This window comes from Cupressus sempervirens, chromosome 3 (genome assembly GCF_028749045.1).
Source record: "Cupressus sempervirens isolate cs-2001-9-10 chromosome 3, ASM2874904v1, whole genome shotgun sequence".
NCBI lineage: Eukaryota > Viridiplantae > Streptophyta > Pinopsida > Cupressales > Cupressaceae > Cupressus > Cupressus sempervirens.
The window spans coordinates 503,483,750-503,499,340 of record NC_143120.1 but is presented as its reverse complement, the minus strand read 5'-3'; the positions used below and the strand labels follow the sequence as shown (position 1 = coordinate 503,499,340).

Below are 15,591 nucleotides of genomic sequence, written 5' to 3'. Positions count from 1 at the left end.
GTAGAAGGATAGGAGACATATAGAGAAAGAACTTCAACTGATAAAAAAATCTTGGAAATTTTTTTGTGTAATTACTGTGTCCGATGGTTGGAAAGATACAAAAAACTAGCTATTGATTAATGTGATTGCAGTGTCCCCCAATGGGGCAATGTGTTTGAAGGCGGTTGATTGTGAAGGATTTCCAATTCATTTCTAAAATTATCATTGAGGCCATCGAGATAGTATGTAGTGAGAATGTGGTACAGGTGGTTACAGATAATGCAAAAAATTGCAAGGGTGCAAGTGCTTTGATTGAGGGTCAGTATGACCATTTTTTTTGGATTCCATGTGCCATACACTCCCTTAGATTGATAATGCAACAGATTGGCACCCCAAATAGATTGGGTGAAGTGAATATGCGATGAGGGGGAGGAAATACAAATGTTTGTGACAAACCATCGCATGTCACAACCCATTTTTAGATCATACTCCACATTGGAGTTGCTGAAGGCGAATTTTAATTAGTAAATTTCATGGGTTTATTTAATTTGAATAAATTTTAAGTTAATATTCAATTATTAGTTTATACATAATTGTCTTTGTTTAATATAAGTTGACATATTGTTAACTTTCATAGGTTGTTGAGACCTGTTTTGCATCTCTTACTATTGTTATGAGATGACTTGTCAATTTGTAAGACGCATTGAGCAAAATGGTGACTTCCACTCATTGGGGCAAATGGAGGGCTTCAAATTTAGTAAGAGCCTAAAAGGTCAAGGCTTTGGTCTTGGATGATAGTTGGTGGGCTCATGTGACATTTTTATTGGATTTCATCTAAGTCACAAGCTCCAAACTTGAATTTGAGTTCGTCGCTCATAAAATTCGAATGAAATTTGGCAAGGGTAAAAATTTGGAAAAAAGGATGACATTAAATTTAACTTATATAAAGTTATTTATTTTAAAATATAAGTAATATATCCAGAAAATTGTCAAAAGAGTCTGACAATGGTAAACAATTAAATTAAATAACTCAATAATATTTTAAAATAAAATAATATTATTTTAAATAACAATATTATATTAAATATCATAAAATTCAGATGAAGTTTGGAAAGGGTAAAAATTCGCTGAAATTCGAACTTCTTGGATGAAATTCGATGTATCTCGTGATTTAGGATTTCACTGAGTCCATCATGACTAGGCTCCACGTTTCTAATGCATGTACAACTTAATTGGGGAATGTGTTTGATGGCATGGAGACCATGGTTGAGAAGAAAAAATTGTCCATACAAAAACATGAGAATGATTTGCAACATGCGACGCCTTATGCAATAAGGTGGAAGCAATCATCCATCATCACTGGGAGAAGATGACTATGCCATTGCACCTCCTTGCATATGCCTTATCTTCGAGGTACTATAGCCAGGAAGTACTTGCTATGTCAGATAGAGTTGCACCATATGCGAATGAAGGGGTTGCTAATGGGTGCTATAAAGCTTTTACAAGACTTCAAAGATGAAGAAACACATGAAAAAGTGATGCTGGTGTTTGGGATATTTTCTTTGGGATTCAAGCATTCTCTATATGCAATAAAGGACTAAAATAAAATTGTAGCTATCACTTAGTGGTACACATATGGTAAACTTTTCAAGAATCTACAACCTCTTGCAATTGAGATCCTATCACAAGTAAGTTCTTTTTTTGTTTTTGCTTCATGTTTACCACTTGTATTCTAGAATTTAGTGTTTAACAATCTTTAATTTGCTTGTCGTTTGTATAATTTGTGATCACTATCGAGGTTGCTAGTTCTTCTACTGCTGAAAGAAATTGGAGTACATCTTCCTATATCCATTCAATGCAGCGCAACTGGTTGGGCTCCAAGAAAGATGAGGACTTGGACTACATCCCCACCAACTTTCCCTTTTTGTCATGTACGAATGATCAATAAAAGGAAGGGGCAACCAAGCTTTGGGCTGTAGTCCCTGAGTGTGCAAATTTGGATGCAACGCCTCATGATCTTACTACACTAATAGATGATGATGATGATACCATGACACACGGTGCATCTAGCACAAGTGGAGCCATGTTTGGTTCAAAGGATCTTGAAGTTGCAGCAGCTGGAGGGGATGCCTTGCTCCTTATGATTTGAAATCTGATTAGTTGATTGAATCTTTAATCACGAACTAAGTTTTGATTTTGTTGGAATCTTGAACATAGCAATTAGATATATCTTATTGTCTATTGAACTTATTCTGAATTTCAATTTGAATATTTTTGTCTATGAAGTTTACTGATTTACATTGAACTATCACATATGAAATATCTTGAATCGTGATCAATGGTGAAGCATCATACTATCAAGTGACTTATTGTTGTATATTTCTTGCATTTCTTTGCATATATATACATATTTTAAAATACACACACACAGACACACTTCGTCCTACATCTGCATCCAATTTGTTTTCCGCATCCTGCATCCATTTCCGAACCCGCTGCCGTATCAGCAACCTAGATATAACAATATACAATTCATTTCTAAGGGTAAAACCGATCACTTAAAGGTTCCTTGCTATTTTGCAGTATGTATGATTCCTAGGAATATATTGTGATGGTTTAGAATGGAACAATTCTAAATGGTATTTGAATGAAGTCCCAACTTGTGGATTTTTTTTGTGTTGTGGATATTAAAAGTGACCATGACCAACATTCAGATTTTCAATATGGGTGAAATCTTGAATGTATTATAACAGTCTAACCTTTTTAATTATAGAGAGGGATAATCATGACTCCCTTTCTTTGATTCTAGGAAGATATTCGACTAATCGGTTGATAATCAACATCATTAGGTTCATTGTGTCGTTTTTTTAAGACTTGGCTTCAAAGCTTGATGATTACCCATCTTTGGTTAGATATGATTTTTTGGATTATCAACAAAGCTTTCTCTAGGATCTTGAACAATAACATGTTTTTGTGAAATTGTATGTTTAGGGTTTTTTGAGGAACTCTTTGGGTTCTCAACTCTATTAATCCTTCTATCAACTTGTCACCATCCATTTGGCAAGTCATATACAATTTTATAGGTAGAAGTGATCTTTTCAAATGGTAAATAGAAGTGACCTTTCAAATGCTAAATCCCTTTATTCCTGATGTCGCAAGGATGATAAATAAACTACCTAAGCCCCTAAGAATCAAAGGTTTTGAATAATTTTCAATACCAGAGCCTTTGGAACTTAAACAAGGAAATGGTGAAGACTATATATTAGTGAAGTAGATCTATCAAGCTAGGATCAATGCACATTATGGGGATCTGAAGCATGATAGGGTTGAAAGTTAGATCTAGCTGATGTTAAAAGATGGGCTTGTTATACATCATGACATTTGCGTCAGTAGGCTAAGCTAAGTAACTGGATTTGGACCTTGGAGCTGGGGTTCGGGTCCGGATCCGCTACAGGTCCGTATTTTGGCTTGCGGACTTGAGCAGACCCACAGGCCCAAGTACAGACCCTACTCGGACCCGCCACGGACCTAATCGAATCCGGGAGCACCCACGGCATGTGGGGCCAAAAAGTGGGCATAAAAACATTAAAAAATAAGTTTTTTTATTGTTTTTCTTTTTGCAAACCCTAAAGTAAGGCATATTAGATGCTTTTCATTCATCTAATCTCTCATTTGCTTTCTCATTTTGCTCTCTCATTTTGGTGTGACCATTATGCAAGTTTGAAGAGAAAGTTGTAGAGATTGTTTGTGGAGTCACAAATCCTTCAAATAATCAGTGTTGAGTGTTCCAGGTATGCATTTGATCCTTCTTTTTGCTTCTTTCATAGTTTGCTTTTAGTTTTTTAAATATTTATTGTTCTAATTTTTTTATCAAGTTTTGTATAAGTTCTGAAATATTTTTAATTTTTTTTTTATAGATTGCAAGAATCATAGAATGAGTAGTCAGGATTCAGTGGGTGGGGTGGGATCTTAAAGATTTAAAATTGATAAAAGCTCTCCTTTGTGGAAGTATACAACAAGAATTGAGCAATGTGTTGGAGGGGGAGGGTATATATAGAAATGCAATTTTTGCCAAAACCAATATAGAAGCTCATATTATCAGGTTAAACATTATTTGATAGGCCTACCAGGTCAAGGGATTACATTTTGTGAGGGGTTCCTAGAGGGAGGTAAAAAGGGGTTGCCGGCTCCTCAAATAGCAGGCATGTTAAAAGAACAACAGGAGGCTGATAGGTTAGTGTCAAAGGTGAAAAAAGATAAATCAAAGCAAAAACCACCAACACCACCCTCTCAAACAACCACTAGACCACATCCCTTCCTACCTACCCTATCTGTGGATGAAGATGAAATAGAAACACCCTCATCCCACAAGAGAGGCCCATTAGATAAGGCATTTGAAAATGAAAAGAGAGAAATTTCTGACATAAAGATTGGTGTTGCCTCATTACGAATGGTGTTTCATTCAATCTAGTGAGATCACCTTATTGGAGAGAGATGGTGCAAGCAATAAATGAAGCACCTTGTGGTTACGAGCCCTTGGATATGAAAAGTTGAGAACCACCATATTGCATAATGAGAGAAAAAATGTAGAAAACCTCCTCAAACCAATATGAGATTCTTGGATCCAAACAGGGTTGAGCACTGTCTCTGATGGATGGAAAGATTGCAAAAACCGTCCATTAATAAATGTGATTTTTGTTTGCCCCAAGGGGGTGATGTTTTTGAGGGTGGTTGATTGTGAAGGGCAGGTAAAGGATGCAAATTTTATTGCTGAACTTCTCATTGAATCCATAGAGTCCGTGGGAGTTGACAATGTTGTCCAAGTAATAACAGACAATGCTAAAGTTTGTAAGGCTGTAGGTGCTTTGGTAGAAGCACGATATGGGCATATCTTTTGGGCACCATGCACTATCCACTCCTTAAACTTGGTGATGAAAGCTATTGGCCCCCAAATTGAATGGATGAAAAAAGCGTATGAGGAGGGTGAGCAGATCCAAATGTTTGTGAAAAACCACTATATGCCACAAGCAATTTTTAGAGCTTTCTCCCGCTTGGAATTATTGAAAGTAAATTTTAAACTTTATTTAGCTTCATTTATCATTTTAATTTTTGTGTCATACTTTACATAATTTAATACATATTTTTAAATTTTTGTGTTATTATATTAACTTACAATTTGAATTAACATGGTAATAGGTTGCTGAAACAAGGTTTGCTTCACACACGATCGTCCTTAGATGACTTGTGAGGGTTAAAGAAGCATTGTGTCAAATGGTTATTTGCAACAAATGGCATGGATGGAAGCAAGCCGATACAGAAAGGGCTAAAATTGTAAAGGATTTGACCTTGAGTGATGATTTTTGGAATAGGGTGGAATATGCATTAGAACTCATTGAGCCCATCATGTCTATGCTTCGGTATGCCGACACTGATGAGCCTTGTTTGGGGGACATATATGATGCCATGGACTCCATGCTAGAAAGAATGAAATCAGTAAGTTTAAATTTTTATACAATACTTTATCCTTGTTTATTGAGAGATTTTGATTTTTCGTTTTAATTAAGTTATTAACACTACATTAAGATAACTTACATGTACATCATTTGACAGCCTAGGTCATTCAGAGGAGAGAGCAGGATCTTGAGGATACCTTGTACAATAAGGTGAAAAAATTTGTTCTACATCGCTGGAACAATATAACTACACCTCTAGACCTCCTGGCATATGCACTTTCTCCCATATATTATAGCGGTGAGATACTTTCTATTCTTGGTAGAGTGGCACCATACAGAGATCTTGAAGTTTCTATTGGGTATAAGAGGGCATTTAGTAGGCTCTTTAGTGATCCTGATGTGGAATCGGATGTTAGGAGAGAGTTTGTAGATTTTGTCTCAGGCAAAAATACAGACCTTGATGCAATCAATGACGAAAGTAGAATGTATGCCATTGGGTGGTGGTACTTACATGGGCAAAGTTACATGTACCTCCAACCTCTTGCCATTAAAATCTTGTCACATGTATGTAGTTAAGTTTTGTTTCCTTTTCTTATGGCCACTTAGCTTGTCAAATTAGCACTCTTGAATTCCTGTTGTATTGCAAAATTACAATTTCTAATTTTTTAAAATTGTGTTGGTTGTCTCTCTAGGTTGTGAGCTCTTCTGCCACTGAGCGGAATTGGAGTACATACTCCTTTATCCACTCAATGAAGTGTAACTGGTTGGGTTCAAAGAAAGCAAAGGACTTGGCATTTATTCACAACAGTTGACGCCTCCTATCATGCAAGGATCTAGGATACAAGAAGCGACCAGAGAGGTTGTGGGATCTACTACCCGAGACTTCTGACTTGGATATGACTGTCCAAGATATATCTAGAATTGGCTTGCTAGATGTTGAGGAGGACGAGGTGGAGGATGTGGTTGCATCTAGGGCTAGTGGAACCGGTTTGGGTTCAAATGGTGAGGAAAATGATATAGATGAGGATGAAGCCATTGATCCCTCATATTTCGATGACCTATTTGACCCTTGAAGGGCATTTACATCTTTGATAAACTATGTTTAAACATTTGTCATTGACTCATTTATGATTTATCACCATGTTTCAAACTTTATTAATTTATAAGTTATTATCTATCAATCTGATGAAGTAGTCTATGTTTTGAAATTCCATTTTGCATTTTGGTAATTCAATGTATGATTTTGTTTACAACATTAACATAGATTAATGGGTGAGTATTTAATGTTTATCTTTGACATTTGGCATTGATCAATAATCAAGAAACATTGATATATTCATACTATGAAATGACTTAGTAAGTTAGTTTTATAACTATGCTAGTGTTTTTTTTTTTTTTTTTGGCATATATATATATATACTCACAAACCCAAATGGGGAATTTTTTTTTTTGCCCGAACCCACAACCTGAACCCCGAACCTGAATCCATCCCCGAACTTGAATCGGCAACTTTATTTATTCTTCAATCTGACCAAAGGGATTGTATTCATGTTTTAAAGTTATGTATGATTGTTTGTGTTAAAGTATAGCTTCAGTCGAATTGAAGCATGTGGTCAATCAGTCTGATATATATATATGTATATTTGAGACATGATTTACAAAATAAATATCATATTGTTTACCTCATATAAATTGGGCTTCTCTCATATAAGTCTTGATGTTATTATCACCGACCTATTATATCTATCGGGCTCTCATATATAAGAGAGACATTATTATCATTGATCAGTTAAACTATAATTAACACCGGTTTCATTATATTACTATGCATGCTTGAAACTGTGTAACTTTGAATATGTTTGACTATTCATGTCCACGTAGGGACATGACTTTACGTTCTCTTATATTTAGAGTGTAAATATCGCTGTTAAGCGAACATCATCAATAAATGGCAGAATCAGTACCTTCAGCAGCGATATATATTAATCTGCATTTAGTCTGATATATATTCTTTGCATTATATCATCATCCTGTCTGAAATTTATCAAATCATTTTTGGCATGAGATTATCTATTCTGTATAATTAAAAATAGTCATAGTTATAACAGACTGATATATATATATATATATATATATATATATATATATATATATATATATATATATATATATATATATATATATATATATATATATATATAACATTGTATTACTTTATCAGAGATCCTCAATTCCTTTACAGTTTGGAAGCTCTAGATTCTGCCCCAATTATTAATTTGGTTAGAAGTTTGCCAAAATGTGCAAAATTTCTTTGGAAAGTTATCAAATATTGTTTATTTGACTTTGTGAATTTTAGTGCCTCTGCATCATATTGGTATTAGAGTCTAAAAGGTCTGGGGAAAGGAGATTGTGTCGGTTGTGTGTTTGTCTTCTACAGGTTGAAGAAAGAGCTTGTGAGTATCGACCAAGAGACTAGGTAGTAGAGAGAAACCTTGGCGAGGCATAAGGGATGGATATATCCTATGGAGAGGAAGTCTTATGGGATGCATGGGTTGCATGGATGGCTTATCAAGATTGACAAAAGAAGAAGAAACCAGGAGAGAAAATAGGAAGAAAGAAGAAAGAGAAGAGAAGAAAGGAGAAAAAGGGAAAAAGAAGAGAGGCAACATATAATGAAGTTAGAGAGGATTAAAGAAGAGTTAGAAAGATTGATTGATGAACATAGAGAATGGGTTAGTCAATCATGGTATCTAAAAATCGGTTGAAAGGTCAAATGGTCTATATGAAATAGTATCAAAAGAAAGAAACAAGCAGCAAAGGTGAACCATGAATCAGTTGTGCAAGTTGAACAAGATAACAGACACACCAAATTGCTGATTGAAAAACCAATTCAAGAATGTGATGTTGAAACTTATGATGATATTTCTGATCAAGAGATGGATGTGATGGTTGTTGACGGAACCATGAGCAATGATGACATTATGAGTGTCATACAAAGGCAGATTTACATCCATGATGAATACACTAATGATGGCTTTGTGATTATGATTTCTAACATGTTATATGCAGGTTTAAAGGTAGATAACTATCCCAAAGATGCCTATGAGGACATGGGCTTGCATCTTGAAGATTTCAAACCTTGGACCCAAAACATGGATTACCACTCAGTGGTAGAAGGTGGAACAAGAAGGAAAAGGATGAAGATGCAATTTTGTTTGCAAGAATCAAAGGCATCGTACAAAGGAATTTGAAGACTAGAAAGAAGTAGAACATTCAAGGGGACTTGAATTCTTTTGTCCCCGGGAGTATGGTGCAGGGGCAGCCATGGGATGAAGGTCCTAAGGAGTATTTGGCCATTAGTTTTTGAATCGGTATGGTCTATTAGACCATTTATGTGTCAAATGTAATCAAATTAAGTTATGTTGTTAGGCTAATAAGCCAATTTTTACACTGTAAAATTAGGGTCCTATTGTTCAACCGTTATTATTGTTGGCTGATTGATGTAAAAGGATTAATATAATCCTATTTGATTTGTATTAGGGCCATTTATCATGTTGTAAGTTCATATTGTCAAGATAGATGAAAAGTTCTCAATATGTAATAAAATATTGACAATATGCAAAATTGATGTAAAAGAGAAGGTGAATGGTCATGGGAGGTAGTTAATCAGTTAGAGAACTTGGAAAGGCTTTAAAATATCATGTATTGGTTGTGATTTATAGAGAGGACAAGTTGGAGGAGTTTGGAGAAGAACTGTAATGAAAGAGAACTTTTTTTGTAGTTTCATATTCTAGATTTCTGAGTTATTTTCTTGCAAATTTGTCTGAAATTTGTATTGGTATGACCACATACAGAATTATAGACATGAAACTTATATATTTGGAAGGGTTAATGAATTAGCTTTCATTTCCTTTCGGTTTGATCCAATTTCATAAAGTTTTTGCAGAAGTTATGGTCGTTTTAGTTAAGGCAGGTCTAAATCTGTTTTTGCATTAACAAATTTGGGAAAAATTGAATAACTTTTGTTCACTAATTTGATTTGGTTATAAATTTGGTAAAATGACTTTAATTCATTATTTTTCAATCTCACCAAATGGATGTGCTTCATGTTTTCATTTCTGAAAGTTATAAATGTTTGTTTGGAAGCTGTAAATTCTGCCCCAATTATTAATCTGGTTAGAAGTTTGCCACAATGTGCAAAATTTCTTTGGAAGGTTACCAAATATTGTTTATTTGATTTTGTGAATACGTGTGCCTCTGCATCAAAAATGGTTTTCTTTCCATTTTGAGAAGAATTTCATTTTATATCACACAGTTTTTGTGCCTTCTAGACATATCACCGAATGATTTGAATTGCTTATAGTGATGTCTATGAAAGCAAATGCTAATGCAGATTCTTGATTTCTAAATGGTAAATACAGATGAATGAAAGAAATCATATTAATACATGCAAATGACTAAAAGCAGGTCAATGGGGCTGAAACAGATTGTTTTGATTAGGAAAAATGTGACTCTAAGTCTAATATTGACTAATGTTTGAGTTTCTATGATATGTTTGAAGTCTGATGAAGCTTGTTTATGTTGTAGGGTTGGCGACTCTGTTGTGGAAATACTAAGTGGTTTACGCAGCTACTTTGACAGGGCATTGCCTTCAATGCTCTTGTATAAGCAGGAAAGGCAGCAGTACAGTGATGCAGTTCCTGAAGGAAATAATATTGCTCCATCAACTGTATATGGGGCCGAGCATTTACTACGCCTTTTTGGTATGGTCTTAGTTTTGATTTTTTTTGCTCTTTTAACACTATTTATTTGCAGATATAGTTTCATGTTTATCTTCATCAGATATAGTTTCGTGATTATCTTCATCCAGTAAACATGACTGGTTTTATAATAACAACAATTATAACCTTATTTGAAAAACATACGTTATTGTCAGATCAAAGTTTCTACAGTATTTTAATGTGTTCAACACTCAGCAATAGGAACAAAATCTGCAAACAATCTGTGGCATTTTTATATGTTGGTGGATTGCCATTTACTGAGACATTTCTTATTTATCTGAATGCTTTCTTACCTAAACAAAATCACCAATCACCAATAGGGTGACAAATAGCTGACATTCCTCTTGTTTCTTTTGGTCTAGGTTTTTGCATCAATACTTAACAACTTGTTATTAATTGTAATAAATTTTCTTTTGGTCTAGGTTTTTGCATCAATACTTAACAACTTGTTACTAATTGTAATAAATTTTATTGTCTTGCAGTAAAGTTGCCTGAGCTGTTAGTCTATGTAAATATGGAAGAGGAAGCTTTGACACAACTACAACAAAAGCTGGCTGATTTTCTTAAGTACATACAAATCTCTCCCTAATAATTTTTTCTTCAAAGGAAACATATTTCTATTAAAAATAAATATCTGTAGAATACAGCATCCTGCTGTTTGTAATTTTTTATTGTTCAAGGACTAGTTTTTTAATTCCCTCCATGAAGGATCCCTGATGGATCTCTGCCGCTAATCTGCTGTAGCTTTATTATATTTTTTCTTTTTAATTTTAATTTTCTTGTTTATTAAAGTTTTTTTGCAGAACTAGATGGAAATGCAGAAGAGTTTGTTTGTTTTTGCGTTTTTGATGATTATTCAACATAGAAATGAGGAGCAAATGATATGAAAAGAGTTTGAAAATAAATAACAATATGCAGCAAAATCAGAATTGATACAAATCGTACCAAGCAGATCTCTGAATTATAGAGCCAAATAAAGGATCCAGTACATTTTCCCTAACAATGACGCCAAACTGGCTGATGGAAAGGACTGTGAACATGCAAACGTTTGCTGCTGATTATCCGACTCTCTATATTTTAAAGTGCTGCAAATGGCGGCTACTGCTGCAAGGCTCACTTTCCCATGTACCAATAATCGTGCCCAGCTAAACAATACTGCAGACCCAAGCTGAAATGGCATCCTCCTTCCCTGATAACAGCTGATACCACTGAAAATTCCAAGACCAAATACTGCTGAGGGTTACGTCCCAGCCAGTAAATACCCAATGCTGCTGAGGGTTACGTCCTAGCCAGCAATTACCTTGGGGTTTGCGTCCCAGAATGCAAATCGCTCAAGCAGAGCAAATCTGAAAAGAAGTGTTTGAAAAATATGCATAATGATGAGAAATGGCGCCCATCTCATTATAACCCCTTGCAAAGCAATTCGAACCCTAAAGTGACCCCCAATTGGCGTTGGCTATAAAAATGAATTAAATCTTATTTTAAAGTGACCATGTCACTAGAAAATGACATTTTCCACCATAGTAATAAATTCGCTCACCGAATTGCCCTGAGACCAAAGAGGAAGATTTAGAGAATTTCAAGACCTTTCCAATGAGCTATCATAACATGGGATACATATCCAGATGAGGCCAAAATTTCCTTATTACTCCAAAATGGCTATTAACTTAGCCTTATTTAAATATTAAACGCTAACATAGGAAATATGAAAAATATAACCCAAATAGCCACAAACTGCCCAACTGACATCACAAATCATAAAATCATTCTGTCACCTGTCTATGACTGAAGTCGGAAATCAAGGATCCACTGGTAGTCTCATCCCTAAAATCTAGGGATGCTCCTAAAATTTAGGAAACAAGCCCTATCCCTTTGAAATTGAACCCAAAGGGTCATCTCATGGAAACCCAGCCCTGGGCATGATCAAACCTCCTAAAAAGTAGGAATGAACCCCATAAATGTAGGAACTGCCTCCTAAAAACAAGGAACGTCACCCAACTGATCAATACCCACCAGAAAACCAAGTCCCCAACATTGAATAACCATACCGGGTCTCTATCCAACCTTGTCAGCCTACAAGACCCCATAATAAGCTGACTCACATGTCTCTGTTAGACTGAGCTAGAGTGGGGACATGACAATCCTCCCCTCTCGGAGATGCTTGCCCACAAGCAACTGTAATGCAGGATGCTGTAAAATGCTCTCACCCTCCCAGGTGGCATCCTCTATGGGAAGATCTCTCCATCGAACCAAATACTCTCGAATCACCCGACTTCTCAGCCGCCGTTCCCTCACCTCAAGAATCTCATCAGGGACCAAAATCAATTTACCTTCCTCATCCATAGGAGGTAATTCGGGTGAAACTATAATATGCTGTCCAAGGGCCTTTTTCAGGTAAGATACATGAAATACATTATGAACTTTGCTGCCATGTGGTAACTCAACCTCATATGCAACCTCTCCCACTCGCCTGAGTATCCTGTATGGACCATAAAAACGTGGTTTGAGCTTCTCAGCTCCCCCCCTTTTTAGGGTGCTCTGCTGATATGGTTGTAAATGCAGAAAGACCATATCATCCACCTCAAATGCCTTCTCAATCATGTGCCTGTCAGCGTACATCTTTTGCTGATTTTGGGCCTGCTGCAAATTCTCCCTAAGAGATCTCATGACATCCTGGTTCTCTTGTAACCAATCCTGAGCCAAGGGAACTCTACTGTCACCAAATGCCAAATCAGTGAAAGATAATGCCTTATATCCATAGAGAGCTTTGAAAGGCGTCATGCCAATGGACATATGATGCGTAGTATTATAACAATACTCGCCCAAATGCAGCCAACGCACCCATGCTTTTTGCTGCCCTGACACATAGTTACGCAAATATCCCTCAACCCATTTGTTAACTATTTCTGTCTGCCCATCCGTTTGAGGGTGGTAACTAGTACTAGGTGTTAACAAAGTACCAGCTAGTGTAAAAAGTTCTTGCCAGAAGGAACTCATGAATCTGCTGACCCTATCACTCACAATGGTCTTGGGAAGACCATGAAGTCTAAAAAACACCTCCCTGAAGAACAACTCAACCACCTGCGATGCTATAAAATCTAATGCAAATGGAAAGAAGTGGGCATACTTCGTTAGCCTATCCACAACAACATAGATGCAATCTTTCCCTTGAACCCGAGGAAGACCTGTAATGAAATCCATGGAGATCCCTGTCCACTTCTGTTCCGGTATAGGCAAGGGCTGCAATAATCCCGCTGGGTAGGTATGCTCCGACTTGTTCTGCTGACAAGTCATACACTCACGGACATGGCGTAAAACATCATCTTTGAGACCCTTCAAAGAGAATCTCTCACGTACCACCCTATAAGTCTTACCATATCCTGGGTGTCCGGCTGTAGGAATATCATGGAGAGCATGCAAAATTTGTTCTTTCAACTGAGAACCCGTAACAAGGTAAACCCTGTCTTTATAGTAGATAATATCATCTACCACACTGTATCTGTCATCCACTATCAATCCCTCCATAATCTCACAAGCATGCTGATCTTTGGAGTATTCAACTAAAAGTTGAGCCTTCCAATCTGCTGAAATCTCGCTCAGTGAACATAGGGCAGCCAATGAAGGTTTCCTAAAGAGTGCATCAGCCACAGTATTATTCTTCCCCTTTATGAATTCGATATCAAAGTCATAAGCCTGAATTTTGCTAACCCATTTTTGTTGTCGATCATTGAGTTCTGTTTGATTTAGGAAATACTTCAGATTGTTATGGTCTGTTCTCACCACAAATTTACTGCCAACAAGATACTGTCTGAACTTGGCTAACGCATGCATAATAGCCAACATTTCCTTATCATAGGTAGAGTACAACTTTTCATTGTTTTGCAACTTCTTGCTCTCATAGGCAATGGGGTGTCTATTCTGCATCAACACTGCTCCTATACCCAAGCCCGACGCATCATACTCCAAGACAAATGGCTGGGAGAAATTAGGTAGTGCCAAAACGGGGCAAGTACTCATAACCTCCTTGAGTCTATCAAAGACCCCCTGTGCTTGTTTTGTCCATCTGAACGATCCTTTCTTTGTGAGATCTGTCAAAGGTGCTGCCAGCTGTGAGAAACCCTTCACAAATCTTCTATAATAAGCACACAATCCAAGGAACCCTCGTAACTCAGTAATGTTTCGAGGGACAGGCCAATTCTGAATCGTCTGAATCTTCTCTTCATGTACCTTCACCCCCTCAGCACTGATCACATGACCCAAATATAACACCTCCCCCAATCCAAACTCACATTTGGAAAGCTTAGCAAATAGAGACTGACTCTCCATTATGCTAAGTACCTCCCTGGGTCCACCATCTGTCAAAATCACCTTCTGCCCACCAGAAAGAAACTCTAACTGCATACGGTGGTGATAAATAATGTAACGCCCAATACCCTGTAACCATTGCATGCCCAAAACCACACCATAATCTTCTATGGGAAGCACATAGAAGTCATCAGTGAAAGTATAATCTCCCATCTGAATACTAAGCTGTGGAATCCGCTTGGTACAACCCAAAATATCAGCCACCTTCACTCCAAAACCACCAAACTCCTCATACTGTAAGCCACGCCTCTCAACTAATTTTTGATCAATAAAGTTATGCGTAGCACCTGTGTCTACCAAACTGGTGATCCGCTTACCCTTAAGTGTACCTTTCAACCGGAACGCATGAAACTTAGGATAACTGGAGAGGGTAGCCATAGCTACTTTAGCTGATGCCACAGGCTCAGCAGTGTCTAACTCCAATTGTGTCAGAAAATGCTCAACATCCTCTGCATTATCCTCAATATCAGTATCAGGAACCTCCTCATCTCCTAACTCAGAAGTCACCTCAATCAAATGAACCTTTCCTTTACCCATGCAATGGTGTCCTGGTTCCCATGGTTCTTTGCAGGAAAAACACAACTTTTTCCTCCTCAATTCATTCCTCGTCTCCTGATTCATCCAAGGAGTTTTAGATGAGGTCCCTCCTTTGTTCTGTGTCGTATTGGCCTTCTGTGCAGGCCGTGAATCTCTCAATGGTTTCTTATCTGCATGATAAGAAGTGAGAACAGTATCCAATCTCAATGTCACATCAATAGCCTCCTTAAGAGTAGCTGGTTGGAACGCACGTAGCAATCCTTTTAGTCTATCCTGCAAACCCTAAATGACCAACATCACACTACGTTTCTGGGGCATATCCGGTACCATAATTGCAATATGCTGGAACTCATTAATATAGGCTTCTGCATGACCAGTTTGTTTAAGGTGAGCCAACTCCCTGTAATAAAGTTCTGTATCTTTACGGTCAAATCGTGCAATGAGTCGCTCGGTGAACTTAGCATAGGAGTGAACTA

General features: G+C 36.9%; 1 protein-coding gene across 1 annotated transcript in view; it reads left to right on the top strand.

The window, feature by feature from the left end:
• Positions 1-15,591, top strand: part of LOC149567384 (MRG family protein) — a 183,862-nt gene that overhangs the window by 123,270 nt on the left and 45,001 nt on the right. The window contains exons 10-11 of the mRNA XM_089820566.1: positions 10,020-10,195; positions 10,696-10,780. Of these exons, the coding sequence (XP_089676692.1) occupies positions 10,020-10,195; positions 10,696-10,780 (261 nt within the window). The remainder of the gene's footprint in view (positions 1-10,019; positions 10,196-10,695; positions 10,781-15,591) is intronic.